We start from the raw sequence: 22,383 nt of genomic DNA, 5'->3' as shown, positions 1-22,383 counted from the left end.
CTGAAATATATAAATATAACTGTCAAATGCCAAAAGTAGGTCACAGTGACCTACTTTTTGGTCGATACACTCCGAAGACTCAAGATGCATCAACTGACAAAGTTTGATGATTGTAGGTCAAATAGTGTCTGAAATATAGTAATTTAGCTGTCAAATACCAAAAGTAGGTCACGGTGACCTACTTTTTGGTCGACACAAACCGAAGACTGAAGATGCATCAACTGACAAAGTTTGATGATCCTAGGTTTTACAGTGCCCAAAATATGCATCTAAAATTGAAAATGTGAAATTTGAATATCTGCAAAATTCAAAAAGTAGGTCACTGTGCCCTACTTTTTTTATAAATATGTTTCAAGGCCTCAAGATGCATCAACTTACAAGATTTTATGATTCTAAACCTCTCGGTATTTGAAATAACAACTTAAAATATATCTATAAATGATAAGCCATAAAATTCAAAAAGTAGGTCACGGTGACCTATTTTTCAGTTGACGCATTTCAAGGTCCCATGATCCACCAACTGACAAGTTTTGATGATCATAGGCTTCAAAGTGTTCAAGATATGCATCAAAATTAATTTTAAAATAAATACCTGCAAAATTCAAAAAGTAGGTCACCGTGACCTACTTTTGAGACAACTTGACACAAGGTCCTAAGATGCATCAACTGTCAAAATTTGATGATCCTAGTCCTTATAATGACTAAAATATCAAAGATTTAAGGAAATATAAATTTAGGTCAACTTTGAAGTGACCTTGAGACCACGCCCTTTGCCCCAGGGTAATGCCTTGAACAATTTTTAATCTACAACATATCCTCATCCTTATGTGTAAGTTTGGTGATAATCTGCCCCGTGGTTCTTGAGAAGAAGATTTTTTAGCAACCACTACTTTTGTTTGTATTTTCCTGATTATCTCCCCTTGTTAAAGGGTCACATCCCTCTATTTAGTATGTATGAAAGCCCTTAGGCCAATGATACCCTGTAACAAATTTGAAAAAAATTGGTCAAGGGGTTCTTGAGTTATAGCCCTTTTTCTAAAAAGTTTACGCACACCGCACAAATGGCCATAGCATTAGCTCTTTGAGCCTTCGGCTCAGAAGAGCTAAAAATCCTTGCTCAACAATTAAATCAATATTAATCTATCTTATATTTCTAATTACCCGCCGCTAAGAGAGCGACCATTGAAGTTTAATTTATTACATCACACTGTCGGTTCCGGTCTATTTCATCAGCAGCACTGTAAACATGACAAGTCACGAACAGTTAAGTTTGGGGCCATATAGACTTGAGCCCGTTCTTCCGCAAGAAGAAATTGAGAAAAGAAGACGTTCAGTCAAGTTGCAGACCAGGCAGATGGTACTTGTTTCTTCATACATGTAAATATCTCAAACCTCAACTTGTCATTACGCAAATGATGGATCCACAGTTTACATAGTATTTTCTTTTTCAAATAACTTTGTTGGGTCAGGAATTTCGGGTGTGCAAAACTTTTTTCGCATCTCCCCTTTGTATTAGTGTAATTAACTGCTTGACAGGAAGACGTCCACATATTTACAATGTATTCGTAAAATCTACCACATGCACATCTTTGATGATCTTAGAATTTCATCAAAACTGGAATAGACGGTGTGACGTCAAAATTATTGATTTTTGTGGTCTTGAATACAAAAGAGATCTGCATCATGGCAGCCTCTATAGATGGCAGGAAGTTCAATTTTTAACGTTTTATAATTAGTACTGAAGTTTATCTAGGCTGTATATCAACAGAATAGTATGACAAATCTTTATCATATAATTAATCCTATCATTTATCATGTCAAAGGTTTTTGGGTTGCCTTTCCCTTTAATGTTCTTGCTTCACCGCCAAAGCTGCTAAAAAAATTTAATCCCATTAAAGAAAGTACATGTACAGCACACACACAGAGTTTCAACATCTAATGGATTTCACTTAACACTGCAGTCTGTCAGTTTTTTTCATCAAATGAATTAAGGGTGTACTCTCGTGGTACTTTTACCGCAAGTGAGTCTCCATACTTTTTAAAGTCGTAACTATGGGGATGCATGTGTTTTATTTTGTATGCACAAAGAAGAACATTAATATCAATTTTTATTTGTAAGTAATGTTAATAAACTTACAAAAATTAATTAAAACATGACCATTTTTTACTTATTTTCTCATTTTACGACATTCATGATGACGTTACGATTGTAAACAAACTCGAGCTCGAAGACGCACACTGTATGATGTCACATTTAGTCTATTCTAAAGCAGTCCAGAAACATACATGAAGTAAAACGGCAGTTATAGATCAGTCTGCATCCGATATTCTCACAAGTGAGTGGCAGACAAAGAAAATTACAGACAAGCAGGCACAGCCACGCACATGGTGACACACTACAGTCAGACGAGATGGGAAAATGGAAGGATGTTAACGATGTAGTACCCGAATCAAAGGCTGTTGATATAGTATTGAATGAATTCGTAAGTTTTTCAATATACAAGAATTTTTTTTTATGAAAATAAAATCTACAAACTATGTAGATCTGTACCTAAATTGATATGCGATCTTCCCGATCCCGCCTAGTCGGTCATGAACGAATTTCACTCCTAACGTTCAATGTATCATTATTGAAGCATCATTTTGATTAAAAAGTGTAATCTAGATCATTGTTTTAAAAAATCGTCAAAGTATACAGCGAATTTAATTCATTAAAAGGAGTTCAAAGGGAAAAGGGGGGTTTCTCCAATCTACAGAATTATGGCGCGCCATTCGTGTACAAATTAGTTAAAACAAAAGATAATTTTGTTGACTACATATATATGTTTATCACGCCTCAGACAAAATTGTTGAAATCTAATTGGTCAGATCTTGGTCACATGACGTCGTGAAAAAAAAAAGTATCATGCGAGTAAAATCCGTATTGGGCAAGTAATTTTATTTATCGTCAGGTTCGACTTGCAGCCGTGTCAAAATGGCGAAGCGATTTGGGCAGACGACTGCTACACAAATAGACGAGAAAAGGCTAAAAGTGAATTCAGAGAATACACTTCGGTGTAATGCAAAAGCGGCTAAGATCCTTAGGGACTATCTGAAGAAACAGGGCCAAAATGAAGAATTTGAGGCCTATGATACAGTCGGACTGTCGGAAGTTCTGGGTCATTTTTACTGTATGATATAGACCCCCACATATACAGTTAGAGGTCTTCGACGTGATAAATTTGTTACACAGTTAGTTAGTGACCTGATACGGAAAAATACATGGGTTTTCTTTTCACACCATGTATTTTTCCGTATCAGGTCACTAACTAACTGTGTAACTAATAACATGTATAGATATGTTTCTTTTGGGCTACTAGATTGATAATTTGTTTCTAATCAGTTCTGGAAAATTAAATTATTTTATCGAAATTTTATTTTAATTATTCCTTCAAAGTGTAATTGTCAAAAAGTTTTAATAATGTAAAAATGTGTTTATAGGGTATTGAAAATGCACATTAAAAAAAAAAATCCTGATTAGAATTTCAGCATATATGTCTATTTCATAAACAGTTATTTATGCACTAACAGATTCATATACAACATTTTGCATGAGAAATTCTTTTAGCTACATCCTTTGGTAACCACAGCGAGAGGGATGAGTCGTGCTATCATCATATGAAGAACCATACCAGGAAGTGCAGATTTCTTCCTCATGGCCACATGGAAGTTGACTGTTAAAACTAGTTTCTGGATAATAACTCAAGTACTTTGCATTCTATTCAAACCAAATTTGGACATAAGGATACATACAAAGAAAGGAAAATGCCTATCAATTTTGGAGTCAGAAGGTCAAAGATCAAGGTCACAGTGCATGGAAATTAGAAAATGCTGATGTGGGGGCATATGTTTTACACATTCTGTAGTTGTAAATGAATTAGTATTGTATATATGCATATATTATTTATGTTTTCTGATTATTTATCATATAATGAAATAAATATATAGAATTTGTAAATATGAATTGAAAAATACACATTTTATAACAAATCGTATATTGTTATTGTTTAGAATGTATGTCAGTGTAAGAAGGGGGTGGGGACACAAAATGGTTCAAATCTTTGTTCCAATGCACACTACCCCACACATTTTTTTCATTTAAATTAAGCAAAAATATGATTCAAATCTACATTAGTAATTTCAGAAAAAGTTTGATACAGATATTCTTCCTAGGTTGAATTTTTTGATGAAATAGGTCTTCAAATTTGTGTGATATTTTATACAATTATGTTAATTAATACTTCATTTTTTGTAGAATTGGTGATATATTTTATGTAAAAGTTATTGAAATAATCAGTTATGCTTAATTTTCATAAAATAAAAGAAAGCCAAGATTATTCTGTCCTTAATATTTGTTTTATAGTGTGTTTCTTGTGAAAATAGGTGATTTTCATGAAAAATTAAGTTTCAGCAAAGGGGCAACTTTGAGGGGCTGTAATTCTTTAAAGTCCACACTAACATACTCTTTTTTTATGTTTTAAATGTCTTTCGGATAAAGATGTATCAATTAAAATGGTTTATCAAAAAAGTTTGATACTTCTAAAAAAAATTCAAACCAGGAGAGAACATCCTTAAACACAAAATACCTTGGTTTCTGTTTGTCTCTGTATCCATGCTTTCATGGGCACCATCTATTGAATTACAAAAGCGAGCACAATGAGTCAGGCATCACAAGGTACATGTACCAACTCAAGCACCAAAAAGGCCCACACCACAACAGGCACCATCCTTTCAAAGAAATAGATTTCTATTAATTCCTCACAGTAACTTAAGACTAGCCCAAAAAAACATACTCAAATCAAACTACATGAAGATGATTGCATATGGATCTAAAAATTCCATCCCTTGGATAACTTTATATCTCCTTGTTTTCTTTGGACAAATTTCTAACTGAATTAACATATCCACACAAACCTCTACACATACAACACTGAATAATACCAGGAGCATAGCTAGGGGATAATCACTATACATGCAAATTAAGGCAGAGGGTTTCAGGGCGGCTATCAGCTCTCTTGGACCATCACTATACATGCAAATCAACGCAGAGGGTTTCAGGGCAGCCTTCTGCTTTTATATGCTTTTATGGGCCATCCCTATATAGTTTTAAAAATATCATTTGTATGTAATACAACTTACATGAATATACATATTTTTCTTAAATTGCATAGTGCTAAGATCATGCGACAATTTTCAATCTTTTTATTTTCATATTCATGAATTTCTGTGATATTCTCAACATACAATAAACAAGAGTACCACCAACAGTACAACATACGCCCGAAGACCTTCATTGTAATATCTGTATCCATGACGAGAAAAAGTTCAGAAAATTATTTGACTTCCTTTTAATCCTAAAGTAGGTTACGGTGCACCAATCAAGTTGAAGCGTGAACTGATTATGTATTTCGTTGAGAAGCCGGTTATGACAAAATTTCAGGGCAATACCTGTATCCATAACAAAAAATCTGAAAAATTGTTTGACTTACTTTTACCCCTAAAGTAAGTCATGGTGCCAATCCAGCTGAAATGCAGACTGATTTATATTCTTCTGAGAAGAAGCTTGTGACTAAATTTCAGGGCAATATCTGTATCCATAATGAAAACTAGGTTTTTCTATTCAATGATACTATGACTTTGACCTTGAGAAACAATAGGCATCCTCCGCTTGGCATAATGTGTATGGGTACAAAGTTTGACTGTCCTAGCCCTCGTGGTTCAGTCTGTATCCTGCCTACGTTTCCTACTAAGTGATACTACAACCTTGACCTTTGACCTTGAAAGAACAAAAGGCATCATACACTTGGCATGGGGAGTATGTGTACAAAGTTTGACGGCCCTAGCCCCAATAATTCGGTCTGTATTCTGCTTACAACCCCAATAATTCGGTCTTTATTCTGCCTACAAGGTTTTCCTATTAACTGATATTATGACTTTGACCTTGAAAAACAACAGGCATCTTCCTCTTATCATGGTGATCAAATGTACCAAGTTGTAAGATCCTGGAGCTTATGATTCATTTCACATTTTGCCTACAAGGTCCGGACAGACAGACAGGCGGACAGACAGATGGACAACGCCATACCAAATATGTCCCGTCATTGATGGGCATGTAAAAATCAAGTTCTAAAGAATAAGATGGGAAGAAATATTAATTTGATTTGCAAAGGACAAAGATTTCAGATAATAAGTGCACAGTTTATACCCTTATAAATCTTCAGACCCTTTTCCCATCAATTGTACAAACTCAAATCTGCACTTATAGTAAAGTTGGATGATTTGTACTTTCTGGCCCAGTGGTTTTGGAGCAGATTTTTAATTTCTCTCCCTCAGATGTACATGTAGGCATAACGTAACTAGCGCTTCAGCTGAGAAACCTTCAATACCCTTTACTAAAGGATGTGCAGTGTCAAGTTTGGCTGAAAGCGCGACAAATAACAAACACAGACTATGAGAATAGCTCACTTGAACCTACAACTCAGGTCAGCAAATCATTATAAAGAACATATCAAATCTATCCTTCTTCATTGATGAATATTTATGTAAGATCACTTTCTCTGAGGTCAGGGTCTACTCACCATTGATCTCTCCCTCACACTGGGCAGCATGGGTTTCTATGTGGTCACTGTCAAACTTCCTATAACACATGGGACAAGACACCTTTTCTGAAATCTACAAAGTAAAGTTTAACTGTTAGAAGTGAATAATCTTCTCGGTTATATTACACTCAGAGTATGGGAAGAATGATGGAATTTTGCTGGCACAGGTACCTTAGGTGGAGGTTTGCAGGAATTTTCATTAGTTTTGGTTCTCTTTGCATAGGTCTTTGTGGTTCGTTTATCTTTAGTCCAATGGCTGACCGGCAGCCATTCATCATCACTTTCATTGACATCTCCTTCCGCCCTCACCTTGACCTCACTTGAAGTTTGAGCCTCACGGTCTTCTTCAGGATCGGGTATCTGGAACTTCCTCACCTTGCTTGGTCCGTATCTTCTCTTTATGTTCAGTCTGACCTCACCATCCTGATCCCTGCTCTTTTTTTTCTTTTGTACATTTTCCTCTCCTGGAGATTTAACATTAAATATGACTTCCTCGTCCGAGTCATCTGCAATGATCTCATCAACAGAATTCACCTTCGAAGAATCATCAAACTTATTTTCTGTCTCATCCACACATTTAGAATTATCTCTCCACATAGTCTTACCGCTAACCAAAGGGCTTAGATTAATTTTACCATCGTTATCCCCAACATTAAAATAATTTTCAGTCACTTGTGTATCCATTATTTCTTCATTTCCTTCAAAGTTATTTGAATGCTTCTCCTCCATTGCACACACCTGGGTAGCGTAGACGTCGCCCTCTGGATTAATCATTATCTCGGGACTCTTGGTAGGATGTAATGTTCCTGCTTTCATTAATTTGTCTTTCTTTGCCAACTCTTGGATAAAGTCCTCCTCCATTCGAGATGTCGAATCAGAACTGGCTGTACTAATATCACTATGATACCTCTTTAGCCTTGTTTTTGACAACTTTTCATTCAATTTAGACTCGTTGCTATCAAGGGTGCCACTTTCATTATTTTCACTTTTAGTAACTCTACTTCTAAGTGCTTTGACATCAAACTGTAATTGTTTCTCTGGTTTTCCACTTCCCTGGGAAACCTTTCCAATTCGTTTAGGAGCAGGTTTTCTGACAGACTTTGGAAATATATCTGCATCTTCTCCCATCAAGATGTCAGGAGTGTGCCTATCCTTAACAATCTTCTCCCCTTGCACACCCCCTCCATGATTTTCTTTGTTTCCTCCCATGAAATACTCGGACAGCTCCACATCCTCTTTCTCTGCAGGAGAGTACGCCACCTGACTACCTTTATCTACCACTTCCACCAGGCCATCATCATTCTCCACAAAATCAAACACATTCTTTTCTTCGTCTTTATCTTTGTTTGCCTTTCTTCTTGGTTTAGTCAGCTTCAGAGGTCTCGTTTGCTTGCCTGCACCAGTTCTTCCATCTTTATTGGCTGGATTAGTTGTCAAATCAGTAGAATTTTCATTCAAACAAAATTGGCCGTTTGCGTTATTCACCGTCGCAAACTCTACATCCTCCTCCTCTACAGAATTGAACATTTCAGCCTCCTGCTGGCCGCGCCTCTTGACATCAATGGTTTTTTCTGCATGCCGGCCAGCTTTTACTGGTTCCCCTTGCTCTAGATATGTTTGTGACTTAGATTGCAGATGGAAGAGTTTTCGATGATAAATCTCAAATACTTGTAAGATCACCCGGGTCCAGTTTTCCACCTTTTTAAGATCAGGTGCATAAAGAGGAGTCAAGTTTTTGTTTCTGCCACTCTGTGAAGATGAAGGTAAATACTAAATATATAACAATTCTGTGGAATTCACATGTACAACATTTGATTAGATAATTAATATGTACAACATTTGATTAGATAATTAATATGTACAGTATTGGATTAGATAATTAATATGTACAGTATTGGATTAGATAATTAATATGTACAGTATTGGATTGGATAATTAATATGTACAGTATTGGATTAGATAATTAATATGTACAGTATTGGATTAGATAATTAATATGTACAGTATTGGATTGGATAATTAATATGTACAGTATTGGATTGGATAATTAATATGTACAGTATTTGATTGGATAATTAATATGAACAGTATTGGATTGGATAATTAATATGAACAGTATTGGATTGGATAATTAATATGAACAGTATTGGATTGGATAATTAATATGTACAATATTGGATTAGATAATTAATATGTACAGTATTTGATTAGATAATTAATATGTACAGTATTTGATTGGACAATTTACTCATTAAACTGACTTCTTTTAAACCTTTTAGTATTTTAAAAACATTTCTGTTTTCCTTACCCTTCTCCTCACTTTTCTGTGGTTCATATGAAATAGAAAATAAATAAAGATGAAGGCTAAAGTGCATTTTAGATTGTATGATGACTAAAATACACAAGGATAACAACTATCAGAACAATTATCTGCAATTTACAGAGTCCAGTAACAAATAACAAAGAACCGTCAATCTTCAGAATGACTTCTGAGCTCGGCGGAATCAATGTTTGATCAGATGATGGGAGATAACTGGGAACCAGTAACACGACACTCATTTATATGCTTGAAACACTAAAAATAGCTAAACAAGATCTGTTGACTCGCTACTGGACAACTATCATTACATATCTATTAAATTTCCAAGAGATTGTTGGGTCAATAAAGTGCTGGATCACTGACACATTTGATAACAAATGGTCATGTACTTTAAGAGAAGATGATTGTGACTCGGCGACATTAAAATAGTGACAAGAGGCCCAGGGGCCTTATAGGTCACCTGAGTATCATGTAACAACCTTCCAATGTTTGAATTAGGTTCGTGTTTAAATATAAGAATTTTACTTTTGGATGGAAGAAACATTGAATAGCTATGTGGTCAGCCCCGCCTTTGCACCAGAACCCCTGACCCAGGGGCCATAAATTTCAGTTTTGAAAGAAGCATCCTTGATCATCATTATCATACTATTAGTTTGTCTACTTAATACCCAGCAGCAGAGAAGATTTTCAAAGAAATAAAATGCATTTTCACTATATGATCAATAGGGCCCCACCCTAATACCAGAACCCCTGACCCAGGGGCCATGAATTTCACAATTTTGAAAGAGGCATCCTTGCTCATCATAACCATGCTATTGATTTGTCTACTTAATACCCAAGGACAGAGAAGAAGATTTTCAAAGAAATAATGCATTTTCACTATATGACTTATAGAGCCCCACCCTAGCACCAGAACCCCTGATCCAGGGGCCATGAATTTCACAATTTTTAACAAGAGGTACTGTGAGCAATGCTCACTAAGAATACCCCCCGCTTACCCCAATCTCCCAAAGGGTGTTGGTAATAGGTATAAACTACCTCTTTTCTGAGTGTTGCTACTTTGATGTCCAGTGCGCATGACCTTTGACCTTTTGACCCCAAAATCGATAGGGAACATCTTCATCCTATGGGTAGTCCATATGTATGATATGGTGACTGTAGGTGGAAAGGATAACGCTTTAGAGCCCGGAAACCATATTGCTACTTCAATGTCCAGTGCACGTGACCTTTGACCCCAAAATCGATAGGGATCATCTTAATCCCATGGGTAGTCCATATATATGATATGGTGACTGTAGGTGGAAAGGATAACGCTCTAGAGCCCGGAAACCATATTGCTACTTCAATGTCCAGTGCGCTTGACCTTTGACCTTTTGACCCCAAAATCGATAGGGAACATCTTCATCCCATGGGTAGTCCATATATATGATATGGTGACGGTAGGTGGAAAGGATAATGCTTTAGAGCCCGGAAACCATTGCGTCTACAGACGGACAACCCGATTCCAGTATACCCCCCCCCCACAACTTGTTGCGGGGGGGTATAAAGAGGCATCCTTGCTCATCATTACCATGCTATTAGTTTGTCTACTTAATACCCAGAGACAGAGAAGATTTTCAAAGAATTTCTACATTTTCACTATATGACCAATAGAGCCCCACCCTAACACAAGAACCCCTGCCCCAGGGGCCATGAATTTCACAATTTTGGTAGAGGGCTCAATGCTCATTATAATTATGTCCACAGTTTGGCTTCTTGATGTCCAGGAGTAAAGAAGAAGATTTTTTAAAATTACACTCATTTTGATGGTTTTTGCCCCACCCCTCAGGCCCCAGGGGGGCAGGGACCACGAATTTCACAATTTTTGTTCCCCTCCACCCACAGATGCTATATGCCAAAATTGGTTGAAATTGGTTCAGGGGTTTCAGAGAAGAAGCTGAAAATGTTCAAATGTTAACGCACGACGACGGACAAAAACAGATAGTAATAGGTCACCTGAATGAATTCAGGTGACCTAAAAAATCTGATGGGCTATATGTATCACTCATCATTACTCCGTATCACAATAACCATCATAAAATATTTCTCAATACCCAGCCATACCGTCAGTGTGCATACTTAAAAATACTTAAACCAAATCATCTAGCTCATCTAGAACAAGGTTTTACTCATTTTGTATATGACCCAGATGACTGAGATGATAATTAGCACTCAGGTGATCGTTGTGACCCATAGCTTCTACTCAACTACATGTATCAGCATGTACATTACAGTGTTTTATATTCTAATGAAAATCAACATACATACCTGTAATGTCTACCAAGTGACCTGTAAGTATTCTTATCTTCGAGATCCTAAAACCGCAAAATAAATTTAAAATATAATTTTTTTTATAAATTATCAAGAAAATGAAAAAAGCAAAATAAATTCATAAGATGAAATTCTATAAATTATCATGAAAATGTCCCAAAAACATTGTCAAGTTTACTTGTAAGAATCTGAAACTGACACTAAGCAGATGACCATAACCTTTATCAGTCAAGTAACTTTGACTTGACCTTTAAATTTTATATATGCTTTCTATAAAGTTTGTTATATTAACTAATGTCTGCCTATATTACTACAAAGCGTACAAGTGGAATTTTTAGTGAGACACAAACTTAGCAATTTTCCCATTAAAATGGATATCTATTTTTAGCAAGAGTTAATTTTGGCAACTTTATAATTCTAAGAAAGATTCCCATTACATGTACCTACGATATGGAATAAATTATTAGCAATAATGCCAAAATTAAATCCTTGCTAAAAATTCTACTTATTCAGTATGTAGCTGCCTGGGATATTTGTACACTGTATATTGATTATCTATTTTATCTCGAACTTTGATGTTAATTTACCAAAGATTTTTTTAACCCCCCCCCTCCGTAATTCATTTACTTCCTCGCTATATCTCGACAGTGGTGGGTATACATGTTTGTTAGTGTATTTTGTAACAAGAACTAAATGATACCAGTCAAGTACCATAGTGGTTAAGGTACTCACTTTGCAACCTGGAGGTCCCCGGGTTCAATTCTCGACCCCAGAGCCACATCACACCAAAGATGTTAAACAGAGGTAGTGACTTCCTTCGATAAACACATGTCAAGTCAAAGGTCTTTCAGATGCAGCCTTTGAAACATTAGTCCAGTGTCAAAGTAGGCATTCACACAAGAAAGAACTTTTACTACTACAGACTTGAGTTCCATTTGTCGACTGATCCGTGGGGATCGAGGTTAAAATAGGTACTCAGTGCCCCTTGCTTGTCGTAAGAGGCGATTAAATGGGATTTTCCTTCGGATGAGACCGCAAAATCCTGTGTCCCCTATCACAACAGATGTGGCACAATAAAAATCCCTCCCCGCTCAAAAACAATTTGTGGACCACTAATTTTGGCACAACAAATTGAGGCTGAGATAGAGCACAATGAAGTGAGACAGAGATAGAGCACAATGAAGTGAGACAGAGCACAATGAAGAGAGACAGAGATTGAGCACAATGAAGTGAGATAGATAGAGCACAATGAAGAGAGACAGAGATTGAGCACAATGAAGTGAGACAGAGCACAATGAAGTGAGATAGAGATTGAGCACAATGAAGTGAGACAGAGATTGAGCACAATGAAGTGAGATAGATAGAGCACAATGAAGTGAGACAGAGCACAATGAAGTGAGACAGAGATTGAGCACAATGAAGTGAGATAGAGATTGAGCACAATGAAGTGAGACAGAGATTGAGCACAATGAAGTGAGACAGAGATTGAGCACAATGAAGTGAGACAGAGATAGAGCACAATGAAGTGAGACAGAGATTGAGCACAATGAAGTGAGACAGAGATTGAGCACAATGAAGTGAGATAGAGATAGAGCACAATGAAGTGAGGCAGAGATAGAGCACAATGAAGTGAGGCAGAGATAGAGCACAATGAAGTGAGACAGAGATTGAGCACAATGAAGTGAGACAGAGATAGAGCACAATGAAGTGAGACAGAGATTGAGCACAATGAAGTGAGACAGAGATTGAGCACAATGAAGTGAGACAGAGATTGAGCACAATGAAGTGAGACAGAGATTGAGCACAATGAAGTGAGACAGAGCACAATGAAGTGAGACAGAGCACAATGAAGTGAGACAGAGATTGAGCACAATGAAGTGAGACAGAGATTGAGCACAATGAAGTGAGACAGAGATTGAGCACAATGAAGTGAGACAGAGATTGAGCACAATGAAGTGAGACAGAGATTGAGCACAATGAAGTGAGACAGAGCACAATGAAGTGAGACAGAGATTGAGCAAATGAAGTGAGACAGAGATTGAGCACAATGAAGTGAGACAGAGATTGAGCACAATGAAGTGAGACAGAGATTGAGCACAATGAAGTGAGACAGAGATTGAGCACAATGAAGTGAGACAGAGATTGAGCACAATGAAGTGAGACAGAGATAGAGCACAATGAAGTGAGGCAGAGATTGAGCACAATGAAGTGAGGCAGAGATTGAGCACAATGAAGTGAGACAGAGATAGAGCACAATGAAGTGAGACAGAGATTGAGCACAATGAAGTGAGACAGAGATTGAGCACAATGAAGTGAAACAGAGATAGAGCACAATGAAGTGAGGCAGAGATTGAGCACAATGAAGTGAGGCAGAGATTGAGCACAATGAAGTGAGACAGAGATTGAGCACAATGAAGTGAGACAGAGATTGAGCACAATGAAGTGAGACAGAGATTGAGCACAATGAAGTGAGACAGAGATAGAGCACAATGAAGTGAAACAGAGATTGAGCACAATGAAGTGAGACAGAGCACAATGAAGTGAGACAAAGATTGAGCACAATGAAGTGAGACAGAGATTGAGCACAATGAAGTGAGACAGAGATTGAGCACAATGAAGTGAGACAGAGATTGAGCACAATGAAGTGAGACAGAGATAGAGCACAATGAAGTGAGACAGAGATTGAGCACAATGAAGTGAGACAGAGATTGAGCACAATGAAGTGAGACAGAGATAGAGCACAATGAAGTGAGACAGATATTGAGCACAATGAAGTGAGACAGAGCACAATGAAGTGAGACAGAGATTGAGCACAATGAAGTGAGACAGAGCACAATGAAGTGAGACAGAGATAGAGCACAATGAAGTGAGACAGAGATAGAGCACAATGAAGTGAGACAGAGATTGAGCACAATGAAGTGAGACAGAGCACAATGAAGTGAGACAGAGATTGAGCACAATGAAGTGAGATAGAGATTGAGCACAATGAAGTGAGACAGAGATAGAGCGCAATGAAGTGAGACAGAGCACAATGAAGTGAGACAGAGATTGAGCACAATGAAGTGAGACAGAGATAGAGCACAATGAAGTGAGACAGAGATTGAGCACAATGAAGTGAGACAGAGATAGAGCACAATGAAGTGAGACAGAGCACAATAACTGGAAAGAGGGTCCTTAACCCCCAGTGTAAATGATCATTTCTACATTTATTGTTTTAAGATTTGACCTACCTGCTTGAAATTCTCCAGTTCAATTGCTGTGGGGGATAGAGACCTCTGGTTATCTTCCTCCTGGCTATCCTTTACAGTCTCAGTATCAGAAGACATCAGTTTCATTCTTTTTGAGACAGCTACATTCTGCACATACAATACAGTACATGCAGTGAAATTCATCTTATATTTTACTGCATAAGAATGACAGTGAAGAAGAACTAGTAAGTTGTAAAAACTTTCTTCCAATCCTTTTGATATTTATCAATAAAACATGTTCAAAATACGAATGCTAAAGACATGCTCTTCAGAGAAGCTAGATGAGAAAATATCAACTGCAAGTTCTCTCTGCAACGTGAGATGCTGTGATGTAACAAAGCCTTGGTATAAATGTTCAATTTAAGAAGCGCAGTGTTAAAAAGAGAACACTCTCTGTGAGACTTTTACAAATGGCATACCTTTTGCTTTGCTGGGACAAACTCCTGAGTGTCTTCATCGCTACTTTCCAGTATCATCCTCTTGTGGGAATTCTTCCTTACTTTTGTTTCAAAGTCATCTTCACTCTGCTCCTCCTTCAATAAAAACAGAATAAAAATTCTGTTTACTAAAAACAATCAAATTCTGTTCTATGCACTGCTAAAATTCTGTTCAATTAATACAACACAAAAAGTTTTCAATCAATATATTGCTAAAAGTCTGCTCAATGAATAAAACACCAAGAGTGTTTTCAATACATTGCTAGAAGTCTGTGAAATTAATATATAATTAAAAGTCAGTGTAATTAATATATCATTAAAAGTCTGTTCAATTAAGACAATGGTATAAGTCTTCAATCAATACATTGCTAAATGTTTGTTCCAAGAAGGAAAAATAACACATCAAAGAAATTGGACATGGATGAAAAGTGGAGAATATGTACAGTAATATTTTAAGATTAAAAACTTCCAAATTTATTTCATTTAGTCAAAAAATTCAGTTTTTAGAGAAGTAGAAAGTAATCTGAAGTAAAATTAAAAACCCTGCTGGACTTGAACCCACACTCTATAGATCAGCAGTCGAAATGTTAATTGATTGAGCTAGGCAATCAAATTTAAAAGGAATATAAAAATATCTTACATAATCATCTCTCAATAGGTTAACACACACTGTAAAATATCTTACATAATCATCTCTCAATAGGTTAACACACACTGTAAAATATCTTACATAATCATCTCTCAATAGGTTAACACACACTGTAAAATCTTACGTTATCAGACGAATCTGCAATTATTACAGGGCTCCGTGTTGTCTTTCGTTTTGCAGTAAAATTTCTGAACACTGATGCACTTGCTTTCCTGCAAGTTCTAACTACCTGTAAAACAAGTGCAAGTCAATCACAAACTCATTATAAATGGAATTTTATTTATTCCTCCTATACTGTTAAGAGCTACATGTAACTTATTTGAACTATCTAATAAAGCTTTTTAAAATTTTGAAATAAAATTAATTCACCAATGTAATGAACTTAAGCACTATATATAAATATTTCCTCTCATCATTTTTTCTAGGCAGGTGGGATGTGAATAATTAATATTGAACAAATAAATACTGATCATGGGAAAAAACATTCAAAAGATCTCACTCTTGCAAACTTATGCTAATATGTTTTATGAATAGAACAGGATGTACAGCTGTAGATACCTTGTCAATCATTCCTTCATGAAGTTCTGGCCCTGAGGTTGTTTCAGACGTCTTTGTAGAACCTTCCACAGCTGCTGTTACTTTTCTATTAGCCTGCCTTTTATTAACAACAGAAACATCTTCCCCATCCTCCTCTTCTGGTGTTTCTGAGAGTCTAAAACTCGTCCTACTAACTGGCTTGTTGTTTCCCCCGTGGTTGGACTGTTGTCTGGAGTCTCTGTCCCCCGTCGTACTTTCAGTCACAGTAGCAGCATGTGACTGGCTCGATCCTTGAGTTCCTCTATTTGGTGTACTGAATTCCTGTGAGGCACTCTTTGATTGAATGGTTTTTGGGGAGGTTGGTTCCGATTGGTCAGATTGGCTATGGTAAGCATTCTCCGACACATCCTGTTTTGACAGCTCAAGGACTTCCTGTTTTTTGATACATTGATATTATTTGTTTAACATCATAAAATGATTCACTAGTTGTACATGTACTGCACTCTAATTAAAAATTACAAGAACATAGGTTTCATTGATAAACTTGTCAGCTTACCACAATCTGTAATATCTCATCTTTTGTCATTCCTTTCGTATCAATCCCACTATCTAAACAAAGAAATAAACTCTCTCCATTAATGATTCCATGCGATTTTCATCCCGACTACTCCCTAGTTTACATTAATCTGGCATTCACGACAAGTCGAATATAAAAACTATACATATTTTTCTTCTTCCAATGTAGAGACCGAAAACTTAGGTACGTTTTGTTTGATATTATATACCTTTCAGCATTTGTTTGTGGTCCCTTTCTTCAGTTGTCATTTTCGGAATTCTGTAGTTTTTATTCAAAGATGAATATGAAAAAGGGTCTTCTGTATTGTGCTGAACTGTTTTCAAAGTCTGTAATTTAAAAATAAATACTTCACATGACACAAGTTTTTAATGATATAATCCTTTCTACATAAATTTTATGTCATACATGTATATGACAAGTTTTTCAACACATTAACATCTTTTATATTGGCAGCAATAGAAGTTAACCAAACCTCTGGTCCGTGTGTTCTTTCACAGTTTCTAAGTCTTCCTTCCATGTCTTCTATAACCTGCCTGCAAGGAAAAACACAAACATTGGCTAAGTTTGGAGAAAATCCAGGAAGCCTGCAGAGAAAAATACAAATGGCTAAGTTTGGAGAAAATCCAGGAAGCCTCCAGACAAGAATACAATCAGCTAAGTTTGGACAAAATCCAGGAAACCTGAGGAGAAAAATCCAATCAGCTAAGTTTGGACAAAATCCAGGAAACCTGCAGAAAAAATACAAACAATGGCCAAGCTTGGACAAAATCCAAGAAGCCTGCAGAAAAAATACAAAAAATGGCCAAGCTTGGACAAAATCCAAGAAGCCTGCAGAGAAAAATCCAATCAGCTAAGTTCGAACAAAATCCAAGAAGCCTGCAAAGAAAAATACAGTGGCCAAGTTAGGACAAAAATTCTGGAAATGACTAGACATGAAGAGGAAACTTAAATTGCATGAAACAAAAGATCTATGGGATTTGACACTAGGCAAATAAGAAGCTTGATAAAAGTGTCAAAAACAATGGACTAAGCAGACAGTAATGTGGAAGTCCAACTTGATAAAGGTGTACCTTAAAGATTCATTTGACATGTTTGATGTCCTTGCAGTCTAGAATATTTGAAGGAAATAAAATTCTTATCTGCACTGTAATATGTAAGTGCATAAATCTGTACAAGATATAAATTTTTAGATTGTAAAATGAAGAAGGGGTTTTAGTAGGGCAATCCATACACCTGTGCACCACATTCATAATTTCATGAAAAAAATGACAAAAGTTTAACAGTCTGTCATCTGTAAAAAATAAAAATATGCCAATAATCGATTTCCAGAAAATGTGTACAACTTTAGTATGTATACTAATATTCTGTTCAATATACATGTAGTATAACTTATCCATGTAGGGTCATACTCAGATCAACTTTTGTCAGCATATTTGAAAACTTCATTTAAAAATATTTATATTACAAATCGTATTTTCCTCTATGAACCAACCAATTTCAGCACGCAACACAATCCGTTCATATTGACTATGAACGGATTATGAACTAGTTTAAAGCACGCGACTAAAAGAGCGAAATGATTTGAAAAAAAATACAACGTTAACAGTCTTCACGAAAAACTTTGTGAAGCACAGGCCCTTCGGGCCTCCCTGTATAATAATTTTGCAAGCCCAAACAATATTTTAATGGCCCAAAATGTTTTTTTCTAATTCGACCACTTGTCATTTGCAAGGTACAAGCATGTTCTACTGTAGGAAAATACATATCCAGATGACCATAGTTAAAGAACAACTGACATTATTATATCTTATTTTATTTTTCAACAGATGACATCAGAAGCTCATGTTCTACTGTGTTTTGTATACACACGTACAAAATATTGTTTTCTCCTGAATTAAATCTCAGCAAATGCCCACCCTCGGTCCAATGGGGCTTAACTTTTCGATTTCTTTTTCTCCTTGTACTACTGGGTTTTTTAAAAATTTATTTGGATCTGATGGTTGTGATTGTGAAATACGCTTGTGAGGTTTGGAATTTCACTGACGAGCCCCCTCCCTACACGGGTTGAATATTATTTTACGTCCCTGTTGAAAATATTTCACTCATGGAGACATCGCCACTGCCGGTGAAGGGCATACATAATTTAGGCCTATGCTCGGCGCTTATGGCCATCGAGCAGGAAGGGATCTTTATCGTGCCACACCTGTTGTGACACGGGACCTTGGTTTTTGCCGTCTCATCCGAAGGACCGCCCCTATTAGTCGCCTCTTACGACAAGCAAGGGGGTACTGAGGACCTATTCTAATCCGAAACCCCACGGGAATCCCAACACGGACATTGGAAGTTAATGTAAATATATAGTATGTGCATGTAATTTTTATATATGCACATACTATATATTTACATTAACTTCCAGTGCTGTGCCTCCCTATTCTTCATAAAAGGCAGGATGGTTGATCATTTTTCAATGCGAAATTTCATTGCTACATGTAAGTCATGACACAGTCAGGGTTCCAAATTACCGCTCGCCCACTCGCATTGGTGACTAAACTTTGCTTGTGGGCACCCAAAATTTCCGTTCTTGTCGCCCACTTGGTGACCGTAATTGTCCGAGCAACATTTTTCTTTCCGACCGATCCGAGTCCTATTATAATTGAAGTTCAATTTCCGGTTGAGGTTTTGTCACTTGGCGAGACATTCCTGTGGTATCAAATCTTCCAAAATGTACTTAAACCAGAAGTTGAACAACTTCAAACGAAAAGAAAACGTCTACTTTTACCGAAGTGGAAAGAAGGGGAGAATATGGTTCGATCACGGCGAAAAGGGGATGACGTGATGTGTGTACAAAACATGACACGAAAGCTCCAATCGTTGTGACAGCTTGCCCAAGTTATAAACTTGACAGCATTAACATGTTACAAAGAGCTCGCAAAGTCACACCTCGGACTAAGATTGTAAACTTTCATGAATTATCATCCCAATCTTGTGGTCTCCTAGCTCCAAAATACAGTGCACTGTGCAATGTTGATAAAAGGCAGAGTAAAGTGTGACATCATGTCTATGTGTTGACGTACATCACAATACGACTGTGACATAGGTGGATCTTAGGATTTCGTTTTAAATGCAACAATATTTCCTGACTTACACAAGCAATGTACACAAATGGTGATGAAATAAATGAATATATATATAAGAAATGAACATCAATTTTGAGCTGTTCATGGTCGATATGAACGGAGAATTTGTCTCAAATCCTAAAATTTGACGACAATGCAGACAGCTTGCATTAATTTCGTTTATAAAACTCATTAAATTAAATATGAAAGGATTGGACTATGTTGGACTTTTACTAGGAGATGTTTAAGTTTAACACCATTTGGATAGGCAGATTCGATCTGTTTGTTGGAACTAAGGTGATTTTGAGCTTTGTTTACAACCAGTATTCTATTTTCTTGTCATCCTTTGTTAGATATTTATATAAAGATTGAGAATAAAATGGATAAGAAGCCCCTGTGTCCCGTGTGTAAATGAGGTTATTTTCAGTTTAATTAATTTGATAAATATATATTTAGTAATACCTAATCAGTAGAACTGGCAGTCATGTAGGGCTCTGAACATCATTCGGGGTTCTTGAAACCTTTAGGGGTTCTGTACATTTAACTAAATTTATCCACGATACATCAAAACCCGAATTTCCTCGAGAAAACCTCAAAACATGTCATGATGATAGATTAAACGAATATATACACCATATTTGATTCTGAAACCAAGATGCATACATCAAATTCTTATATATCATATCTACACATGTGTAAGACAAAACAAACTACCTTCAAGAAATCCCAAAACATATCACCCTGCTTGCGTTAAAAATTGGCGGGAGACATCTAAACAACGGAGCCGGGATGAGCGAACTTTCACAATCCGCAATATTCTGTTGTATTCGATGTTTTCTTAGATAAAAACAGTACCTCATAGATAATTAAATCAATATGATAGCATGAACCAAGGAATAGTTGACAGAATACAGATAGAATGTTTATTTTATATATATTTCATACATTAGGGCTTAATTTTCTTGTGGGCACAATCATATTTCAACAGTTCTATTCCAAATGAAAAAGGTTCTTACAAATTTTGGACATGAATTATAATTTTAACCATTTTCCTTTTAATATACAATATTATATTTGTGGTCAAAATTTATTGAAAACATATTCCTTGGGTCCTGAATTTTCTATTCTGATTAGGAAGTTTATAGTTTGATTATTCTTGATGATATTCATGGAGTTCTCAAATTTATATAGTGCCAATATATTTACATGTGCATCAACTGGATCCATCACCCACCCTCCCCCACTGTAGTAATCTATGAGCATGCTTGATTTGTCTACACTGACTACAAAATGTACACCTTTCCGTCATGAAGTACACTTTTTCGTGTACACCCTCTACACCCTGTACAGGACATGCGTTGGTAAATGCACCGAAAAATTCAATTTAAATCTAAATTCAATGGCTGCAATCAGACAAATGGTGAGAAGAAAAATTTGCAGATGTTTTTCTCCGTATTTTCAAATTGATAGTGGTAAAGTATATATGGGATAATGATTCCAGTGTTTTATATACATGTTTGTCATTTACAAGAATTGAAAATATAATTTTTAAAGAATAAATAAAAACAGTTGGTATATATCTTACAAGCATTAAAAAACAAGTTTGACACCAAAAAATCAACAAATATTTTGGGGTATGACCTGGTATTTATAAATGCACATTACAATACATTTTTGTAAAAAAAAAAAAAATTAAAAAAAATAAAAAAATCTCAAATTTTAGAAATTATTCAGTTTGTACATTATTAGCATTAATCAATCTCCAAGGAGGATCTCCTCAGCTGCTAAACATCCATACTGAATATGACCACACTAGACCAAATTGCAGTTCATTATAAGGTGTAAACCGACTACACCGGGTGTACAATGGTATAGACAACTAAAGCGCGCCCCATATTTGTACAGTAAAACATGCTTATGATGAACATGCTTAAAATGAATTCACACTTCTTGTGAAGTAATATTTATTCCCCTATGAAAGCAAAATAACGTAAATTTTATTGGATATAACAAACTTTATTGCTGTCCCTGGAGGTTCGTTATAACTGTGTTTTACTTTATAACGAAGTTTGGTTATAATGAACTGTTTATTGCTGTCTCTGGAGGTTCGCTGGAGGTTCGCTATAACTGTGTTTTACTGTATAACGAAGTTTGGTTATTATGAACTGTTTATTGCTGTCCCTGGAGGTTCGTTATAACTGTGTTTTACTTTATAACGAAGTTTGATTATAATGAACTGTTTATTGCTGTCTCTGGAGGTTCGCTATAACTGTGTTTTACTGTATAACAAAGTTTGGTTATTATGAACTGTTTATTGCTGTCCCTGGAGGTTCGTTATAACTGTGTTTTACTTTATAACGAAGTTTGATTATAATGAACTGTTTATTGCTGTCTCTGGAGGTTCGCTGGAGGTTCGCTATAACTGTGTTTTACTGTATAACGAAGTTTGATTATAATGAACTGTTTATTGCTGTCTCTGGTGGTTCGGTTATTATGAACTGTTTATTGCTGTCCCTGGAGGTTCGCTATAACTGTGTTTTACTGTATAACA

General features: G+C 36.2%; 1 protein-coding gene across 1 annotated transcript in view; it reads right to left on the bottom strand.

Moving 5' to 3' along the window:
• LOC125660169 (DNA-directed RNA polymerase II subunit RPB1-like) overlaps positions 1-22,383 on the bottom strand; it is a 65,145-nt gene that overhangs the window by 4,713 nt on the left and 38,049 nt on the right. Inside the window, 12 exon segments of the mRNA XM_056148197.1 lie at positions 4,626-4,670; positions 6,618-6,711; positions 6,810-8,387; positions 8,947-8,962; positions 11,266-11,312; positions 14,499-14,624; positions 14,936-15,049; positions 15,727-15,831; positions 16,161-16,571; positions 16,696-16,748; positions 16,925-17,042; positions 17,189-17,249. Coding sequence (XP_056004172.1) covers positions 4,626-4,670; positions 6,618-6,711; positions 6,810-8,387; positions 8,947-8,962; positions 11,266-11,312; positions 14,499-14,624; positions 14,936-15,049; positions 15,727-15,831; positions 16,161-16,571; positions 16,696-16,748; positions 16,925-17,042; positions 17,189-17,249 — 2,768 coding nt within the window.

Source organism: Ostrea edulis, chromosome 9 (genome assembly GCF_947568905.1).
Source record: "Ostrea edulis chromosome 9, xbOstEdul1.1, whole genome shotgun sequence".
Classification (NCBI taxonomy): Eukaryota; Metazoa; Mollusca; class Bivalvia; order Ostreida; family Ostreidae; genus Ostrea; species Ostrea edulis.
This window is presented reverse-complemented; position numbering and strand designations above follow the sequence as displayed.